This window comes from Peromyscus maniculatus, chromosome 1 (genome assembly GCF_049852395.1).
Source record: "Peromyscus maniculatus bairdii isolate BWxNUB_F1_BW_parent chromosome 1, HU_Pman_BW_mat_3.1, whole genome shotgun sequence".
In the NCBI taxonomy this organism is placed as follows: domain Eukaryota; kingdom Metazoa; phylum Chordata; class Mammalia; order Rodentia; family Cricetidae; genus Peromyscus; species Peromyscus maniculatus.
Window position 1 is genome coordinate 208,432,651 of NC_134852.1, and position 21,305 is coordinate 208,453,955.

The window sequence follows — 21,305 nt, forward strand, 5'->3', positions numbered from 1 at the left end:
GAGAATTATCAATCTCACTTTTAGAAGGCATAAAGCTTTTGAAAGGTTAAAGACGAGTCAGGATGTAGGTTCCCTTCATCTTACATTCAGAACTTTTTAGAGGAGCCACTTAACCACTGCTGATGACTGAGACTCCTGAAGGATGGGATCAGCAGTGATGCTATTAGGGGCTGGCAAGCATCCTAAAGGACGAGCCATGTGTTGGCTCAGGGGATATCTTCTGTAAGGGATGCAGCACTAGCCTCATTTTTTGGATACACCTCTGAGTTGTTGAGCAGTGTGGCATGGCTTTAGAGAGGATGTGATGGTCAGTCTCTGCTGACCAGACTGTGAAAATCTTGGTGATGTCAGAATCTTCCATAAAAATCTTTGGGGCTCATAGAGGCTGCATAGAAAGGCATAGAATGACTCAGACCTTGCTGAACTTGGCATTCAGTTCTAGAGGAGACCAATGACAATGATATTAGTTGGTATCCTCTGAACCTGCCACGGGCTAAGACAGGCCTTAGAGAGAAGCCAGGGGCATCCCAGGCACTGAGGCTTGGCATCCACTCTGCCAATGTTCTCCTTGGGAGAAAATTGTTTCCGGGGAAGCTGAGCTCTGAAACTAAACAAAAGCTGGAGGCACCTCCTTCTATCCTTCCATCCTTCCAAAGGGGACAGACCTGCTGTTCTTTGAGATATGGCTCCATTTTCCTGGCCTTTCCAGCAGGAGGGGGTGCTCTCTGCAGAGAGAAGGAATCCTAAGGTAGCTAGCACTCTAGTGAAGAGCCAGACTCACCTTGAACTTCCTCCCCATCCTTCCTGGAGGGATCGAGGCTGGGAAAGTGCTGTGTAATTCTGTCTGTCTGTGAGTTTGCTGCTGGGGGTGGGGGTGGGAGCGCAGGACCTGTCATCTGTCTTCCAAATCCGAGAATGAGGTCTCCTTGTGCCCCCGGGAGATCAGAGCGTTAAAGGGTGATAAATAAGGCAGCCATGAACCCGGGTTGTAAGGTGGAAGTGGGGAGGCACAGGACACAGTTTTGCATTAAACTTGCCGGAGTGAGAGACGGATCTGGTGTGTCAGAGGAAAAGGAGCCACGTCAATTTAATGGCTGGCTGCCCCAGTGGTTCCTGGCTTATTTTGTTTATTCTGTTGTCTCTGTGAGGTCCGCATTTGTCCCTGAGCCGGGCAGCTCTGAGGACCGGGAAAGGGGCTACATGGAGAAGACAGTTGTTGAGACTGCCCCAAGGGCGGAGGTCCCTCTCGCTGGACTTTCCTGTCCTGCGAACGCAGCGGGAACAACGTCACCTCCGTCTCTCTGGCAGTGAACCCAGGGGCACCTCAGCTCGGTTTCATTTGGATTTTCGTCTTAGAGGAGAGCTAGTGAGACCAGCGGGAGCAGGTGGACTGGGTGGATGCTAGGTGGCTTTTGTTTCAGCCCTTAGGGGCTGGGGCTAAAGGCTTTGAAAACCGGCGGGGTAGCTTAGGCTGTCTGTCTCCTCCTGGTCAGAAGCGCTTCCACTTTCAGTTGTGAAAGAGGAAAAAAAAAAAAAAAAACCAGGAAGTGAAGTCCCCAGCACCAGCATGTCAGAAAGCCGGGCTATGGCCTGGCTGGGACGGCTCAGGGCAGGGCAGAAGTGCGGACACTAGCCCGGCTGCCTGCCTGCCTGCATGGACGCTCTGAAGCCACCCTGCCCCTGGAGAAGCCCGGGGTGAGGAAGGAAGGATAGGGGCTCTCCAGCCAGCGAGAAGCCGGAGCCAGGAAGCCCCCCACTCAAGCTCCAAGACATTCGGCCCCTCACAGGGTAAGGGATCTGTAGCGGGGTGTGATCCAAGGACGGGCCCCTGGGCGTGCCACAGAGGCATCCGACCCCCCTCCTCCCTGCCCAGCTTCAGGAAGCTGGTTGTAATTCGCGGCTCGCTGTGGCCCACGTGGGCGCCATGCTCTTTATGCCCCGGGGGTGAGGGTGGAGGTAGGGGTAGGGGCTCCCAGGGGTACCCGTGCTCCCTGGATCCGGAGAGGTGAGGAAAAGAAGGAATGGACGATGGGAGGGGACTTTCTCCGTCCCTTTTCCGGAGGTGGATTACAGAGACCGTTTTGCGGGCCTGAGCACGTGGCGTAGCTCCCTGGGGTGGGCTGGGGGTTTAACCTTGCTTTTCACTGGACTTTGACTCTCGGATGGTAAAAGCTAAGGAATGAGACTAAGGAGATGGAGAAACAGACTGAATGGCTCCTGAATGAAGTTGGGTCTCTTTTGGGGGCTATCAGCACAGGTTAGATCTAAGATGCTCTGGAAGGGCTTTGAGAGAGTGAGCTTTGAGAAAGGGCTCCTTGGCTGGGTTTTGATACCCCATGTGGTATCACACCCACCCCACGCCCCCTTTGACAGTCTGAACGTCAGGACTGAATCTAAACTTTCTACTTGTAGGTGACTGGTGCCCTGTAAGAGGCAGGTCTAAAATAGTAAAGCTTCTGTCTCCAGGTTTTAAAACTGGAGATAGAAGCCATAGATTCTGACCCTGCCCTCTGTATCCATGTGCCAGCTGTTTCCGGTCATTTTAGAATGCACCTTGGGAGAAACACAGTATAAAAGCTTATGAGCATCACTCATGTGCCTGTGTCGGCCAATAGAAGGCACAAAAGCCTAAATAAAGCAATAGCTGTAAATGCAGGCAGGCAGGCAGGCAGGCGGGAGGTTTGAGGGAGGCGGTTGGCACAGGCAGGTGAAATAGCTGGGGTATGATGGGATACTGGTGATGGGGACGCTAGAAAAAATCGCAGCACATAGAACCCAGAGAGACACATTAAATTTAATTAAAAAAACAATACTGTCCAGAGTCTCAGCCAAGCATTCTGACTTAAGGCTATGTTATAACTTTGTTTGCCCTGCTTTGTTTTTTGAAATAGACTATCACTGTAGTCCAGGCTGAGTTGGAACTCCTTACGTAGATGAGACTGGTGATCTGCCTGCCTCGGCCGTCCAAGTGCTGGGATTATAGGTGTGTGCCACGATGCCAAGCTATGTGATAGTTCTTTAGGGCAAAGACACATACCACAATATCAGTGTGCTTCTGTGCACCTCAGTGCTACATCACGGCGAGGCTGCAAGTTCAAGGAGGGTGGGCACTGCAGAAGGACAGAGCTCTCAGCCAAGTACCAACACATAGCAGATAACATATTAGGTCAAGCCAATCTTTTGAGGTGGATGGTTTCACTGTCTGATGGTTAAGAGAGTAGCATCAGAGAGGCGAAGCTACTTCCCCAAGGTCACAGAGCAAGTAGGTTGTCACTTGTAACTGTAGGCAGTCTGATGCTTTCAAAAATAAAATGTTTACAATTTTATTTTAAAAACTTGTTCTTCATTCACTTGTAGGATTAGCCTTCTTTTGAATAGCCTACAATTTTAGCTTGTAAGAAGATTTTTGTATGTGACACTTGGATACCAGATATTGAGTTTATATGGTCGTCCCCTATTTGAGGTTTTCCTGGAACCATGAATATTAGCACTGCTGTCACTGGGGAAGCACTGTGCTTAGAGTCCTACGGGTGCTTTTCTTGTGATTCTTAGCCCATGGAGTAGGGTTAAAAGTGTGACTGAGAAAGACATTCAACACATCATGGATGGTTGGACCTGGAATCTGAACTTGGGCTCATTTAGTTCCAAGGGTGATCTGTGCTTTAATGCTGATGAGTCTGGCTGGCTTAATGCATAGGCCAAAGAACAAGAAACTGTAAGGTAGTTAATCTTTAGCAAATCCTCCCACCTCAATCCATAGAGGCTGGATGTAGACAGACCAGTTGTCGGGTTGGGGGAAGGAGTGAGGGGTGAGTGAGGCACAGGCACAGGGGTTCCTTTTGAGGTGATGAAAATGTTTTGGAATTAAATAGAAGATCAGCGGCCTAGCATTGTGAATGTACCTTTTAAAAAAGCTTAAGTTTTAAAAAGTGAATTCACCTTGAAAAAAGAACGAGAAGAAGTATTTTCTCCCCTCTTCCAGGGAGATGAGCTCCGAGTCCCAGGTTTGGCATCCTTTTAAAAAGCAGGAGTGTGGTACCTGCTTGCTGTGTCCCATACATGCTGACGACGCAGTGACTCTGGGTGCAGCCAAAGGTGACTTTTCAGTCTGGCAGCGCTGCAAGTGTGGTGTGGTCCCAGCAGTGACCTCAGCCTTCACAGCTCACACCACGTTCTGTGGTCAGTGCCTCTGGCTCTGTCATGGTGTTAGATCCAGGCTCTCAGTAGCCCTCCCCACTGGCACAGGGCTGGATTCTTCCTAGCTTCCCCATTCCTGGTATGTGAATAAATAAATGAGTTCATAGGGTTTGGAAGGTCAGCCAGTCCGTGAACTGCCATTACAGACCTCTCGGTCTTCCTGGGACATTCTTTTCTAAGACTGGGGTTGTGAGAGGCTTGTAGGAGGATATGAGGAAGGGAATGGGGCTGGGTTGGTGACAGCCCTGTCTCCTCCAATTAGAAGCGCTGTGTTTAAATAGAAACAAAGACTTGTTAAGACATTTGTCTGTAAGAGGAACCAAGATGACGATTGTATCTTTTGGGACGTCTCATAACAGATCATGTGATAGGAGTAAGGATGTGAAAATGGAGGTAAACAGAAGAGAGAAACCCTTTGTGTTGGTGTGTGTGCAGGTACACATGTGTGTAGGTGTGTGTAGGCATGTGTAAATGCATCTGGTTACCAGAGGACACGTTAGAGCTCTTCCTCAGGCTCTCACCATCTTCGTCATGAGACTGACGTTCTTATCGGCCTGGAACTCATGATCAGACTAAGTTAGTCCCAGACATCTACTGTCTCCCCTTTCCCAGCTGGGATTACAAACTTGTGCCACCACACCTGACTTCTGTTTTTCCAGACCTGGGTTCTGGGAACCTAACTGAGGACCTCAGGTTTGTGTGGCAAGTACTGTACTAACTGAGCCATATCCCCGGCCCTGACAAGAGAGGCTCTTTCCTCAGGACTTGCCACATACCCAATGGTGCACCAGGTACCACAGCATTTTTGCTGTGTGCAGTTGAAAGAGCAGACTTGCAATGATGTTGAGTAACTGTCCCTGGGTCCTCTCGTCTCATAAATGACAGCTCTGCTGCTCTGAAGTCACAAAAGCAATGGCCTTGGAGGTTTGTTTCTGGACAGGGGAGTCCTGGCAGTCAAGTTCACTGCTTACACTTCAGATCTGGTGATGCTTGACCATTGGTCTAGCCAGGTAGTGTGAGACCTGATTGTGAACCCAGGCAGGAAGGTCTCTTTCACAACCTCTTGCATCATCCACTCTTTATCACGAAGGAATGATGAGGACCGAGCACTTTGTCCATTCTATCTTTTTACAGACCCTCTTATCAAATCTAGGGGACTTGTGATACTGGCTTTGCTTAACTTGTTCTCTCAAAATTCACTTGGTCAGCAAGAAGTTGCGGCTGCCCTTTGGGGGTGTTTACCTTGACAAGTTTTTCTGTAGGGTGGGGCCATTGGACTGGTTAGTTGGAAGCATAATAGTAGATCAAGGTTAGTTTTATCAACCTGAGTGCCCTCGGGATTTGTCACTTCCTGTCACCACCCTGTGGGTGGCTCCACAAATATCCTAAGGGACCGAGTTAATAGGCTGTTGGGATTTGAATTAACAAGGGGTGTCCTATTAAGTACGCTTGACTCAACTGGCCAAGGGCTGTCACCACCTTACCCCCAGTGACTGTGCCTGAGAACCCAGTCTGACTCCAGTGGCGTGGTGCTCTCACTGAGCACTCTCACTGATTCCTCTTGGGGCCTTTTTCTTCACTCTTTAACTAAAAAAAACGAACCTTCCACCTCCATTAGAAATACCATCTCCCAGGGGTCAGTGGGAGTGGGAGGAGAAAGGGTATTAGAAGTGAATGTGAGCAAAACTGCATGAAAATGTCCTAATGAGGGGTTGGGGATTTAGCTCAGTGGTAGAGCGCTTGCCTAGCAAGTGCAAGGCCCTGGGTTCAGTTCCCAGATCAGGGGGAAAAAAAAAAAAAAGAAAAAGTACTAATGAACCTGTTGTTACATACAATCAATATTACTGCAAGGAAGAAAAATCTTTCCCTCGTTCCCTCCTCTAAGTACTGCTCTTTCTCCGTTCTTGTCTTCAGCCACCCCTGGACCTTTCCTCTCTTCCCTTCTACTTAGGTCCATCCAACCCACGGTGATGGGGTTTATTCAGGAAGGTGGTTGATAAGACACAGACAAGAGTTGAGAAAGATGGTTTGCTGAGTGTGATGGCAGCAACCTTGGTTGACAACAGAGTGTGAGAGTGTCTTCCTGTCTGTGGGCTTCACTGGTTGGATCGCTGTCTTTGACTGGCCCTGGAAAAGAGACTCTTAGCAGTGAGGCCTGAGATCAAGGATCATACATCTGGGCCTGTAGTGATCCAAAGGGCTGTCTACTCTACTCCTGTCTCCAAGGGCCTGTTCTCCCTCATTCTCGTACGCTCATTCCACATCTTTGTTTTTTCATGTTGCAGAGACCTGTAATGCTGCAGAGGGTAGGAGTTATATATTCCAATGTTCATCGATCAACACTGGATGTACTAGGCACACAGGCCCAAGGTCTTTGCCTTCTCTTTCCTTTTTCCTTCTGTTCTGCTCTTCCTTTCTTTTTTTTCATCTTCCTCTTGTTCTTTCTGTTTTCTTGGGGTCTTTCATTTTTATTTTTATTTTATTTCGGCGTTTTGTTTTCGAGATAGGCTGTGTGTATCAAAGACTGATCCCAAACTCACTGTATAGCAGAGGATGTCCTTGAATCTGACCTTCAGATTCTCCTGCTTCCACCTCCGGAGTGCTGGGGTGACAGGAGTATACTGCTACTCCTGGTTTATTTGGTGTTGGGGATCAAACCCAGGGCTCTATGCATGCTGACCCAGTACTCTGCCAACTAGCTACACCCCCAGCTCCACTCATCTTTGTAAAAGTGAGCATAGAAATAAAAGTGTCACAGGGTAAACAAACGTATACTTTTGTCTACCCCAAACAGCCAACACTTGGATATATCCCAACAGAGCACATTAGCTCCCTGAGAAAATGGCTTTATCCCCTACTAGCTAAAGAATTCCGAGTGCACCTTCTTCGTTCTGAACATTGTGGCTACTTGGATATCGTGGGTTTGAATATCCCAGTGCACACGTGATATACTTGGGACTCTGCCTTGGCCTCATTTACATTGTGTGTAAGTGTGAAGTGTGTAAGTGTGAAGTCCCAGTGGTGGTACTTCCAAGAAAGATCAAGCAGACTCCAGTCCAGGCATTCATTGTGTTTCTTCTTTGAATGCTTCAATGAGTGTCCTTTAACAGACTCCTCCCCCTGATTGTCTTTCTCTGAGCATGTGCCAGCAGTGAGCAACAGAAAGGTGCCGAAGTCTCCATGGGTTGGTGGGTTCCCACTTTACCTTCAAGTCTGTGCTGGGTGTGCGGGACTCTAAAGGCTAGGGTGACCTTCACATGGAGTGCTCCCAGCACATCACAGAGATGTTCCCTCAGTTCCAGAAGCATTGTTGAGAACCAATCCAGAAGAAGATGCCATGGCAGCTCTCCTGAGTTCCTGGCCCTGTGTGTGCAGCGGATCTTTCTTGACAGTCTTATGATTCCTTTACAGTGTGCTTGCCGATGGCAGGTGTCTTGCATCTCCCAGCTGTGGGACTCATCCTAGCAGTTGGGCTCAGAAGGGAGAGGGCAGTGGGAGGTGGTTCTTATTTGGTTCTTGTTCTTACCCCTCCCCCCTTAATCCTTTAAACAATGGAAGTCAATCTTTCCTTGCTATGGAAAGCGCTACCCGTCCACCTCCTGGGGGCTTTAATAGAGCTCCCTCTTCTGATGTTGTCCTGCTGGAATTGTGAATTCAAGGCTCACAAATCTTTGTGAAGAGTCCAAGATGCCACTTTCCTGACTTTCTGAGCACATGGGCGTGCCCGTGCGAGCGTGTGTGTGTGTGTGTGTGTGTGTGTGTGTGTGTGTGTGTGTGTTTCAGAACACCCAGGAGCAGGTCTATGCCTGATCACATGGCTAAGGTGAGGTGGTGGCCTGAGAGCGTGGGTGCTGCTAAGTGGCTGGGAAGTTATCTACTGGCTCATAGGTCAGGATCTCACACCAGTCTTTCTTCTCAGCTACTTGGAGTAAATGTTGAGAGTTGCATATTCATAGCTCCTCTGGCACTGTGACTCAGGCTCCACCTTTGTTCTGGATTCTTATCTGCTCCAGAGATGAATGAAAAAGTTTCCACCCTCAGAGCTGCAGTTCAGGCTGGCTTGCGCAGTGGCTGAGACATCCTTTACACACTGCAAGTCCTGGAAAAGGCTCCTGTGGAATGTTGTTTTGGTGAGGGGAGAGCGGCACTGATGGAAACAAGGCTGGGAGGCGGTGGTGCTCCCAGGTGTGTTCCCAGCCGCTGTACTGAACCGGGGGTAGGACATTCTACACCAGCTGCCTGAACTGGAGGTGAAACATTCTACACCAGCTGCCTGAGTCAGAGGCAGGATAATAGGTGTATATATTAGTTTGTAGATAAAACAAAATATGCATTTCAGATTAAGCAATATAGGCCATCAAGCATTTCCTTCCCAGTTAGAACTAGCTACTCAAGCCTCCCTGACCAAAACTCACCCCTTCCTTTAAAACCCAGTCCCTTTGCTTACGTAGCTTGGTCGTCAGTGTTCCACCACGCTATAGTGACCTATGCAGGCTTGCTTTCATATTCTTCAATGGACAACAGTCCCACTTAGCTGCGTACAATGGCTACTGGATAAATTGATGGTAGAATGCTGGGACAAATTGTTAAACCAACATTTAAATTGTAGCAGAGGGTAACTCCCCATCTTAAGAGGTTGCACCAAATTTATGTTCCACAATTAACATTGCATAGTGTACTCTCTTGTTTCTGCTGGTTTAATGGGGAGTCGGGGAGACAGGCTGGGGCTTTGAAGTTTGTAATTTTCAAGAAGCACTGCTGAAGTTGAGTGTCTTGTCTTCACTTCCAGGACTCTTTTGCCACACATTTGCTACTGATGCCCCTGCCCTTGTTTCATTGGGCTGCATTTTGTCTTTATGTGGCTTCTGAGAGCTTAGTGCAGGGAGTTAGGTCTTGGCCTATGTGAGGTGCTTGACAATTTCCTTGTGTTACGGTCCAACAAGTCAATCATTTTTAAAAGTGTTATGTAATCGAGCTTGTCATTGTTTCCATTTCTGGATTTTAGTTTACATGTCCATCTTGAGTCTTTTCCACCAATGTTTTAAACCATGTTTCTGTAATACTCTCTCCCAGATATTCTTAGGCTTCTTGCTGTGTTATGTTTGAAGTCTGCTCCATCTCCAACTTGCTTTATTGGAGTAAGTCAATAATCAGCTTTATATGTTTTCTTTCTGAGTGGGTAGCACATCCCAGTATATTTGTTGTAAGTAAGGAGAATCTATTTTGATATTAAATGCTATTTAGTATGTATTTATAGTGCCTACTGGGCATGTTTCATTATTATTTTACTAAATAAAGTGCATGCTCAGTAGCCACTAGAAAACTTTCATAGCTCACTAGTGAAATTCAAACGTGATGTTTGCCCAGTTCCATTCTTTTTCAGAACCTTTTAGACTCCTTGTGAGTTTTATTTTTCTGAGTGTTTTTACAGATAGTATCAGGTTAGCAGGAAAATCACATTGGTTTAGAGTTGTGGCGGACATATAGATTTGAGGAGACAGATCTCAGCTATTCCAGGCATGTTCTTCCATCTTCAAGCTCTTCTGTGGCTCAGATCTAACTCGTCTCTCTTAGTTCCTGACATTTATTATTTGTGTGTGCACTCACACGCCACCGTGCACTCGTGGAGGTCAGGTGATAGTCTCCAGGAGTCAACTCTCCTTCCCCAAGGGGTTTACAGGGGTTACCCTCAAGTTGTCAGCCTTGGTAGTAAACACCATCACCCTTTGAGCCTTCTTGCCAGTCCTAAACATTTACATTTACCCCTGTAATGGTATCTTTTCCAAGATTTTTAAATTAGTTATTTGTATGAAGTATGGGAAACTTTGACTTTCCTATGTGCTGAGTGTTCTAGCCACCTTACTGGATTATATCAGCAATTAAAAAATAAAAAAGTGCTTATTAACTCTATTTCCTTAGAAGGTTTTCTTTTCTTTTTTCTTTTTTCTCCTCATAGCTTTTCCCCCCATCTGTTTATTTTACATCCCAGCCACACACCCCCTCCCACTTCCTCTCCTAGTCCCTCTCTTCTACCTCCCCATTCCTTCCTCTTCCATCTCCATCTAGGAAAGGGTAGATCTCTCATAAGTATCAATAAAACATGGCGTATCAAGTTGCAGTAAGACTAAGCACCTCCCCATGTATTAAGGCTGGACAAGGTGACCAAATATGAGGAGTAGGGTCTCAGAAGCCAGTAAAAGAGTCCGAGACGGCCCCTGTTCCCACTGCTAGGATCTCCTTTCAGCTTTTGTTTTGTTTGAGACCAGGTATCACTACATTGCCCAGGCTAGTCTCCAACTCCTGGGCTCAAATATTCTTCCTGATTCTGCTTCATGAGTATACACCATCAAGTTTTGCTTTGGCTTTTAGTGAAAACTGATGCTACACTTTGTGTGTATGTTGTATGTGTATGTGCCTGGACATGTATGTGTATGTGCTGAAATGCATGCACATGGGAACACATAGAGGCCAACAGCAAGTGTCTTCTGCCTTCCCACCTTATTTTTTTGAAGTGGTGTCTCTCACTGAAACTGAGCCTTGCTAGTTCATCTAGATGGTGGTCAGTCAGCCCCCAGGATCCTCCATTCTCTGCTCCCCCAGTACTGAGATTACAGGCCTGTGCAACTTTTTCCCCCTTGAGACAACATCTCTCACTTGCCTGGAAAAAGTACACACATCTAACTCACCTTCATTGCACATTAATGAAGAGGCTATTCCATCCTTCCAGGTATACAAATGGTACTATTGACTTGCAGTGCCCTTTTGACCTTTGGCCGTTGCTTTTTCTGGACATAGAGGCTCTGTGGTTGATAATTGAGAAGGGGTCCTCCTAAGTTAAAGGCTGAATTAGAAATGGGACGCCCAGGCCAGAACTTTCATACTCAGCATCCTAATGACCCCTGTGGAATCATGGGGAGGTGTAAGACAGGTGACATAGTCTCTAGGAGACAAAAATCACACCAAAGTGTGGAACAATGTGTTAACTAATTGGGTATGAGAATTTGGGGGACCCTGGTCTCCTTTTTAATGAGCTTTAGCTCACCACAGGATAAGTCCATACATGCAACAAGAAAACAGAGAAACCAATTAAGTCTAAATGAGCCTGTCCACTTTCTGGAAGGCAGATTTTTTTAACTTTATAGTTGCAAATATAGATAACATTATTGCATGGAAAATAATGAGTTCTCCAGAAATAGAAAGTAAAGATGCCCTGCCTTATCGTCTACTGTTCCCAAGATTCCAAGTAACATAGTAATTGTTGGCTAGAGTTTCTACAGATGGGAAAACACAGATCATTTAATTCCAGTTGTTCTGAGTCTAGTTTTGATGTGTATTATAAACACACCCTTTCCACTATGTTCCATCTCTAATTCATTAGTTCACCAAAAGACTGATGTGAGAGGATTCTTCCTAAGGTTGGCTGGAGTGAAGTATGTGTGGGAGTGCGTACGTGCGTGCGTGTGTATGCGTGTGTGTGTGTGTGTGTGTGTGTGTGTGTGTGTGTTTGGTGTGTGTATGTGTGTGTGTAAATGTGTGTGTGCATGTGTGTGTGGTGTGTGTCTGTGTGTGGTGTGTATGTGTGTGTGTGCATGTGTGTGGTGTATGTTTGTGTGTATGTGTACACATGCTTATGGAAGCCAAAAGACAACCTCAGGTGTCATTCCTCAAGCACCATATACCTTGTTTCTTGTTTTGTTTTACCTTTTTCCATTAGGAGAAGAGTTGGAGGGCAGGTTTTTAGCACTAAAGTTAGGAAAAAGACTCAATGAAAGGAATACCAAGAACATGGGAAAGACTTCCCCGTAGCAGAACCTCCCCCTTACCCACTGGGCCTGGTCTGTCTGTCTGTCTGTCTCTCTCTCTCTCCATATATATATATATATGTATTTATCTATGTATCTTTTTTTTCTTTTGGATTAAAGGCATGTGAGCCCGGCTCTATCCATCTATTTTTGAGACACAGTCCCTCACTGGCCTGAAACCCGCTGAGTAGGCTGGGCTGGCTTGCCTATGAACTGCAGGGATCCACCTATCTCTGCCTTCTGCCTCTTTGGCACCGGGACTTCAAGCATGCACAGCCATGCCTACCCTCTTTTTTTAATGTAAGGTCTGGGCTTTTACTCAGGTCTCCCTGCTTGTGCACCAAGCACTATATGAACCCAGCTGTCTCTCCGGCCCAGCTTTAAAACAAAACAAACAAAACCAAAGCAGTGTTTCACTATGTAGTCCAGCCTGGTCTTGAACTTGTATCCCCCTTGTCCTGATTTCCTAAATGCTTGGGTTATTACAGGTGTATGCCACGGTGCCTGACTTTTCTGTGTTCTAAGATTTGAGAAAGCGGGTTAACTGAAACAATTGAGAACAGATTATCTTAAACTGGTAAACAAGTGAGTTATTCGGTTTAGAGTTTACTAGAGTCTCAGCATGGTGTAGACACGGGAGGCCCAGGAGCGAATGAAACAACAACCTCATTCCTATGAGGGGACTAGCTCAGGAGGGGCAGTGGATAACAGATAGTGAGCCCCACGAGAAGAGGGAGTGGCCCATGACTGGAGAGGAGAAAGCAGAGCCTAATAGGGCGAGCAGGGGCGGCTGAGGTGACTCCAGCCCTGTGAACAGCGCACAGGCCTGTCAGAGCTGGGAAGAGCGGCAGGCAGTGAGATGAACGCAGGCTCGGAGGTGAGAATGAACGTGAGGGGAAGGTTCTGAACAGAATAGGAGGAGCAGAACAATTCAATCTTTAAAACTTCAGCTTCTTATGATATTGTGTGTGTGTGTTTATCTGTGTGAGTGAATGCCGTGTGTGTGTGTGTGTGTGTGTGTGTGTGTGTGTAGATGCCTGTGGAGGCCAGAAGAGGGCATCAGATCCTTGAGGCTGGAGTCACAGGTGGTCGTGAGCCCTCTCCATCCTGAAGGGACCAGGAAACAAACTATGGTTGCCCCCAAGAGTGGTGCATGCTCTTGACCACTGAACCATCTCTCCTCCAGACCCCCAAATACAGGCTAGTATGTGTTTATTTTTAAAAAGTATTTTGTGCTGCTAGGACTCCAACCCAGGCCCCTTGCACAAAAATAATATATTACAAGAAAGGGACTATCAAGGGGGGAAATTAGCCTATAGAGTTAATCCAAAAGACTTACAACAAACAAGGGCAGCCTGAGTGACAGTGTAGAGAAGGTCCCTTAAGAACTTCATTCAAACGAAAGGAACTTAATGAATAAATGTTGCCCTGACTCCGCAGAGGGCAAAATCCAAAGCTGAAAGTAGAGTGCTCATAACCTGGACAGCAGCATTGGTCCAGGAAGTTTGTAAGGAGTCTGCAGCAGGAGGTGTGCTTCAGAACACCCCAGACATGAACACAGTAGGAGCTAGGAAATGCAGGTTGGGGTGTCCTCGTGTATAATGTGGCTCCCGCTCTCTGTGTAGACAGCCTGGAACTGAAATTCCAGGTGCAGCAGGACACACCTCTTTCCTCTTTTTGTTACTATGATCACACTTCTCCCCAATTTTCCCCCACAGAGGCATGATATTAAAGCAAAAAATAAATAAATAAATAAATGCCATCACACCAATGCTTGCAGGGGATTCCAGAGGGGGGGGACCCCAAGTGCGGTTTGTTTCACACAGAACTCAGGGCAAGAGGGGTGGTGGCTTTGCCCCGGTTTATCTGAGCATGTCTGGGAGTGCTTGTAGATTCTAAGGGCTAGAATGGTAACCATAGCATCCTCATCCAGTGAAGTTTCAACCTAAGGACCCAAGAGCCTGAGAAACTCACCTTCTCTCAGGCTCTGGCTTTTTGCTACCTAAACAGCTACATTTACTTGTCCTATGTAGTGCTAAACTAATGTCATAGGGTGTGTATGTGTGTGCAAGTGTGCTTATGTGAGTGTACATGCGAGTATTCAGATATCACAGGAGAGCACATACACATAGGTGTGCATGGGTGAGGTTCCTCGGGAGATAGTCACCTCATTTTTTTTTAAGCAGGCTCTGTTGCTGGGACTGAAGCTTGCTCATGAAGGTTGGCTAGGCAGTGAGCTCCAGGGACCTGCATATCTCTGTCTTCCTATTTCAAAGATTACAAATATGTGCCACCCCACCCCCAAGCTTTTACATGGGTTCAGGGGATGGAACTCATGCTTATATAGCAAGAACTTCACTAATTGATTCATCTTCCCAAGCCCCTGAATGATACATTTTTAAATGGCTAGTTCTGCTGGATGATTTTTGTCACAATTTAAAAACAATTCGAGGGCAGCAAGGAGAACCATCTGAAATTCCATGAAACTTCTTGAGTTTGAAACTCAGCTGGCAATAGCAAGCTGAGCAAGGAAGCCATTTCTGCGGACAGACAAATAGAGCCTTCAGTACCTTCTGCTCGTCAGATCCCTTGCCAGCATACCAAGGTCCTTTCGTTCTCTTTAAATGTGTAAGTCATCCATTGTTTGTAGTGACATCTTCAGACTCATTCTCTTTGTAGGCAATATGACCAAAGTAGGTCTAAAAGGACTAGCCAAATATAGGCAGACTGTGCTTCGAATTAACATAGGAGATGTGTTCTTATTGATTTCTTTTAAAGCTTCCCACTCATTAAAACTGAGGTTTTACGATATCTTAGTCTTCTGGGTTGTCCAAGGATGAAAAATTTGACAACCCAGTGACCCTGGGCCCATGTGACTATGTGGTAACAATTAGCTGTGATTGACAGCATTTGCCCCTCTTGAGACAAGTCAAGGATTCCCAGTCTCCTTTCTCCCAGTGGTTTACCTACCAGGCCACTGGCCCTCCCTCCCCCTTTTCACCCCTACCCCACCCCACCACCACCAAACAGAAACTTCACCTTTAGACCCTACTTTGAAGACAGTGTTTGTAAGGCTCCCACTTAATGTCAGCTTGCCACCTCGAGGAGATGGCAACATTCTCAATGCCACAAACTTGTTCCCACAGTTGAAGGAGGCCAGGTAAGGCTCTGTTCATTTGCAGGTGAGCTTGGGGCAGAGGGAGAGAGCCCAGGTGATAAGATCCAGCTTGGCTAACAGCAGTGCCCCAGCCCCACGAGAGGACTGGGCGGCAGGTGGGGGCAAGCACCAAGTAGATTTCTAATCGGCTCTGCTATTTGCTGGCAAAGCCGCAGATTTCCTGGGGCTGTCTCCCTTTCATCCTGTGTTGGAATGGCTGTCCTAAAAATGGTGACCTACCTGGCTGCTCCAACACACTTTGATTCCTGAAGTCCGGCATGGCTGTACAAGCCCAGGCACAGCTGGATTCCCAAGCCCCAGCTGTCAGAACCCTGCCAGGGAATCACGATAGCTCCCTATTGTTTCACAACCCAGCCGGGCAATTTCTGGCTCCTGTTTCTCTTTTATTTTCTACTCTTGACTTCAATGTAGAAAACAGAGAGCTTGAGGACTGTTGTGTCAGCCTCCTGGAGGTTATTTTTCCTCCATAAAATGGAAAGAAGCCACTCCATAGTCAGGCAGCGGACCGACCCATGAGAACAGTGACCCAGAATCCTCTTGCCATTTGTTCTTGCCCCTCCCCCCATGCCTTATGGCTTTTCTCGGACTAGAATGAAGAGTCACCCTCACTGAAGAAGGTTCCAGGTGCCAAATAATGGCAGCTGCCTCAAAACACTCTAAGGGTAGCTGAGATCCTGACCTGATAAAACTTTTTCTTGGGCTTGTTTTGCCCCTTTGATTTTGAGTAGGATCAATTTGGCCTGGACTCTGAGATGGTGCTCTGTCGTGCGTTGCAGTCAAGTTTGAAGAATGCAGATCTGGGACTTCATTTGCTGTGATCTGTAAGGCCCCAGATATTTGGTTCTTGAGTCCTGAGCCTAGAAACGATAAGAAAACAACAAGGTACATGATTATAGCTCTTCCTAGAGAAGGAACAATGGAAACCGTGAGTGGACTTGGAAAAGTCACTGCACCCTTAGAAGCATCTATGTTGTTGTCTGGGGAACGGTTCTCCATGGCATTGGTGTCCACCTCGACTCATTGCCAGGCATAGTCAATACTCATCAGCTACCGTTAGCCTAACCAAGTCTGAAAGTTAGGTGGGACAGACATCCCTCATAGGGATGCTCGCAGGGCCTCCCCAAGTTAGTTCTTCCTGTAGAAAAGCTGGGAGGAGGATGTGGCTGGAAATGCTATGGACAGCTAGTGAGGAGGAAGCTTGGTCCGCCTCAGTACCTTTAAGAGCCTTTTCTGGCCCCAATCCTTTTTTGTTCATTGTGTGTCGAGTACATGCTTGACAGCCTTTCTCTGTACTTCAAATGTTTGTCTCAGGGCAGAATGGTTCCTCTGCGCGTCTAAGATGGGGGTGGTGGGGATAGTGGACACAGGAGGTTGTACCACCGTTAATCTTAGTGACCTGCTTGGTGCTTCAAAACAGAAAGCAACAGGCAGAGCCTATCTGGCCAGCAGGAAACGTCTTTCGTGCACAGTGATTGATTTGTGAAACCTGTGACGTCACCTCTGCAGAGGTCCCTTCTGTTTAGTTTATGCCAAGGGAAGTCCAGACGGAAGAGCTGGACTCTGCCTGAGCAGGGGAAGCTGTCTGGCGCACTCTCCCCTACTAGCATATACTGGGTGCCAAGGCGGCCCTCTGGCCTCTGTGGGCCACAAACGAAGAGGCAGGTGGTTCTCACAGTTGGGAAATGATTAACTTGTCTTCTTTGATTCTTTCTGCCTTGTGTGAGGACGGTCAAGTGGACAGGGTGGAGAACGCTTCCATTATTTTCGACATTGCTAAGGTAAACAGTGCAAGAAATTCTAGAGAGGCCCAGCTCTGTTTGGAGAGCATGACTGTGTGTGTGTGAGTGTGTGTGTACATGTGTGCGCCTCAGTAAACAGTGTAAAATAAAACACGCCCACTTCCTCTAACTTTTTCTTTCTTTCTCTTTTTTTTTAAGGTCTGAACTTCCTGTTGGTGTTCACAAAGATGCTTTTTATTTTTAACTTCTTGTTTTCCCCCCTCCCGACCCCGGCCCTGATCTGCCTCCTGACGTTCGGAACGGCCATCTTCCTGTGGCTGATCAACAGGCCGCAGCCAGTCTTACCTCTCATTGACTTGGACAACCAGTCTGTGGGGATTGAGGTAATGTTCTCAGCATCCTCAGTTTCTCAGCTTGACTGAACACAAACTGCAATTCAAAACCCGGGGTTAACATAGGAACGGAAAGAATGTGGGAAAGTGAACTTTCACTCTCCACATGTAAATCTCTTCCTCTAGCAAATTTCCCTTGAAACAAAATAAAACAGGGACTGGAGCCTTAGGAGACAGTGGTTGAGATCACAGGTTGCAAACTACTCCCTTGTCTTTGCAGATGGAAAGCTGAGGATAGTGCTCAAATCTTTAAATGGATAAATTGTTTATAAAGGGCAGCTTATACGTGTTCTATGAAGTCTAGGATATGTATTGTCTAGCTGTTTAGAGAGACACTTTGCCAGGAGGCCAGCTTCCTGGAAACATCTCGTGTTTGAGAATGGTGGAGAGGTTGTTTTATTGAGTTCTAAGTTTCAGCTAGTTAATATTCATCAACGCTGGTGCAAGTTGAGCCAGGCTCATTCCTCTGTCTTTCAGACAGATGCTCGGCTCCCTCCTGACCTCCGAGAGACAGTTCCAAGGACGTCCTCCCTACCTTTCTTCCTTCGCCCTCCGCGAGTGGCACTGTCCATTTTCGTCCTATTCCTTCTCCGTGGCCAGGTGGCCTCTCCTGCTCTTCTCACGGTCTTCCCTCACCTGCTCCAGTTATAACCCCTCCTCCTTCAGCCTTCCTCTCAACTATATTGAAACTCCTCCATTTTCTGCAGCAAAGCTCCACCCTTCAGTGAAACACCTCCTAACCCCCGGGGAAGCCATCCTCAGTCATCCAGGTTCCTTCCTCTCGTCTTAGTATGGTTTACTTCGCATTTGGATTCCCCTACAGCAAGGAAACCCCTGTGAGGCAAAGGTTACAGTAAACTGTGTGGCGTCATGGACCACATGGTGTCTGTTACGGCCACTTAATGCTGTTAGAGACTGAAAGCACCAGCAACGTGGGAATAAATGAGCAGGAGTGTGTTCAATAAAACTTTGTTCATAAAAACAAAGGCAGGACAGATTCAGACAGTTATCTGCCAACTCTGAGAAGACATCTGCTTTTGCTAGTGAGATGCTCAGTGGATAAAGACTCTTGCTCTGGCCGGGCGGTGGTGGCGCACGCCTTTAATCCCAGCACTCGGGAGGCAGAGCCAGGTGGATCTCTGTGAGTTCGAGGCCAGCCTGGGCTACCAAGTGAGTTCCAGGAAAGGCGCAAAGCTACACAGAGAAACCCTGTCTCGAAAAACCAAAAAAAAAAAAAAAAAAAAAAAAAAGACTCTTGCTCTGCAGGCTGGTGACCTGAGCTCAATCCCCAAAACCCGTGGAAAGGTGGAAGGAGAGAACGAACTTCACAGAGTTGTCCTCTGCCCCCTGTGTGTGTGCCATGGAATGCACACCCAGACATTATCCCAAGAAAATACACACATACACATGCATGTACTCACATGTGCGTGCGCACGCGCACACACACACACACACACACAAATACATATACTCACATGAACAAGCACACATACATGTAAAATGTAATATGACCATACTACAACTTTGAGGTTTAAGACATTGACTGAGGGGCTGCTGAAATGCTCAGTGGGTAAAAGTGTTTATCTCTGAGTTCAATCCCCTGGGACCTGAATTAAAAGAAAAGAAACGGAAAAAAGAGATAAAAAGGAAGGAGGGAGCTAAAAGCAGAAGCCGCTGGACTGCAGTTCCCAGGGGAAAGCAGGAGACAGCTAGAGAGGATGAGAGGGCAGGGGAGGGGGGTGGTAAGTGCCTGTGGTAGGTACCCAGAAGGGTGCAGCAGGCCAGAGCTCAGAGATGTGGTGAGTGCCCAGGCTGGCACCTTGGGAGGGTGTAGAAGGATCTAGGAGCCGGAGAGACACTCATGGCATAGACAAAGGGAAGAATTGTTAGAGCGTGTGGAGGGGAGAAGTAGCTGAGAAGGCACACCCTAGAATTTGGGGTCAGATTCGATGGAAGGCAGGAGCCAGCAGAAACAAATGATCTGCACACACCTCAGGAGAGTCAGATCAGCAGCAGAGAGGCCAGGTTCCTCGGAAGGGAGCTCATATGTGCCAGTCCCGGGTTTTAGCATCAGATAAATAAAAAAGAAAGAGAGAGAGAGAGAAAAAAGAGGACATGACTGCTCCTAGGTGTGGAGGAGGAGGAGGTTTAGTGTAGACAAAAGGGAGAGCAGAGCCAGAAGCAGGGACATCTGGGAGAGTCCAGAGCACACGTGACCCTGAGCCGGCCCCATGAGGAGAGGGGAGATCCAGAACAAGAGGCAGGGGGGGAAAGGGGAGACAAAAAGGGCTGGGTGACCAAAGTGGCTGGATTATATAGGGAAGGACAGCCCAGCTCCTTGGCTGGAGAAGTTTAGGGTAGGGCTAGGTTATGCTAGCCATACCCTGTAACACTTAAAGACTGAGGGATGCTGGGAGAACCTGGCAGCCAGGTCTGCTTTGTTAAATGTTAAATGGGCACCTCATCCATTTGTCCCAGGTTTGAGGCCCAGCTGAGCCCACATGGGGTAGAAAGTGAGAATCAGCTTGGAGTTGCCTTCTTAACTCCACAAGTGTGCTATGGCACACATGCCAACACATATGCACATGCATGTGATACATAAATAAAAAATATATACTTTTAATTGTCTGAGCATGGAAGAAGGAGGGGCTTATGGGGGCTGTGCCTCGCCTCCCCTTTGGGGAACTGTCAATTGTTGGAAGCTGCTGGATATATAGGAACTTAGAGTACTCCGTGATGTAGCCACTGGCAAATTTCTGACAATCCCCTGGATTGCTCTTCACTCATACTCATGTGGACTCTGTCCGTCCAAAGGAAACTCCAATTTCCCAAACTCCAAAGGGCAATCCTGGACTATAGGAGACAAAAGCCAGTGTTCCTCAGGAGCTTGTGAAGCCAATTCCCCTCTACCTAAGGACTCACTTTCACTTATCACTGGCACAAGGGCCAGATGGCTATCTGTGACACCTATTAGCATACCAATGTCCATGCTGGCCTCCAGGCTCCCTCACTTTCCTAAAAGTAGCAGTTACACATTTTAAAGTGCATGTTCGTGTCTTAGTCCTTCTTATCCTGAACTCCCTCCATCTCATAGCTCCCCCTCCCACTCATTCTCCTTATAACCCTGCTTTTTTTGATATGTTCCCTCTGTCTCTCTCCCTCTCTCTGTAACACCCCCCCCCCCATGGCCTGGCTCAGTCCCTGGCCATGTTCATTGACTACTTTTCTCTCTGCTCTGGATCTTCCGGATACCTCTGGCTGTCCGCTCTCTCATCTACAATAAAAACTTTCCCTTAACCACATCACGGGGCAGCCATGCCATCAGTCTGTATAGATTCCAAGCCCCTATGAGACCTGGGGGGGGGGGAAGGATTGTTGGGAGGAGGAGGAGAAGAGGCTGTAGGGAGAAGGGCGAGAGGGGGTGAGGGGGCAGGTGTGATCAGATCAAATCACATACATGTATGAAAGCTGCAATGAAGATAGTGTCCCCATGACTTCAGATATGATATCTGTCCATAGAGTTTTGGAGAGAATAAAGAGAAACTCAGACTTTGCCTAAACTTGGTCTTGTGTCCTAGGGAGGAGCCCGGAGGGGTGCTTTCCAGAAGAACAACGACCTAATCCTTCATTACTTCTCAGACGCCAAGACAGTGTATGAAATTTTCCAAAGAGGACTTGCTGTGTCTGGTAAGCCTGGGTATCGGGCCTTGTCTGTAAGAAGCCCAGCTGGCTTTGGTTCACCCTGTTCCTCCCTGTTTGTCTTCTAAACCTCCAGCAATGTGAAGGCTGTGGCCCATAAAGACCCACAGTGTACATAGAGGCATGAAGCACCACATCAGAATGAGGGTGGCTGGGAAGAGCGTGGAGCTCAGTTCTTCCACATCAGGTTTCCACGCACTCTGCTTTCTAAATCTGCACCCAACACAGGAAGGAACTTCCCTGCCCAGGATTGGACCAGACCTGTGGACGCAGGTGTTTTGAGGAGCTCACTACACAT

General features: G+C 47.4%; 1 protein-coding gene across 6 annotated transcripts in view; it reads left to right on the plus strand.

Moving 5' to 3' along the window:
• Acsl5 (acyl-CoA synthetase long chain family member 5) overlaps positions 1-21,305 on the plus strand; it is a 49,251-nt gene that overhangs the window by 2,783 nt on the left and 25,163 nt on the right. The window contains exons 1-5 of one of the 6 annotated variants that reach the window (XM_076563311.1): positions 14,922-15,159; positions 15,906-15,998; positions 16,902-16,955; positions 17,115-17,299; positions 20,887-20,995. In XM_076563311.1, the coding sequence (XP_076419426.1) occupies positions 17,144-17,299; positions 20,887-20,995 (265 nt within the window). In that variant the 5' untranslated portion in view covers positions 14,922-15,159; positions 15,906-15,998; positions 16,902-16,955; positions 17,115-17,143. Of the gene's footprint in view, positions 1-882; positions 1,789-14,920; positions 15,160-15,905; positions 15,999-16,884; positions 16,956-17,114; positions 17,300-20,886; positions 20,996-21,305 lie in introns of those variants that run through there. The other 5 variants (XM_042265382.2, XM_042265390.2, XM_006978418.4 and 2 more) reach the window with 5 other exon arrangements.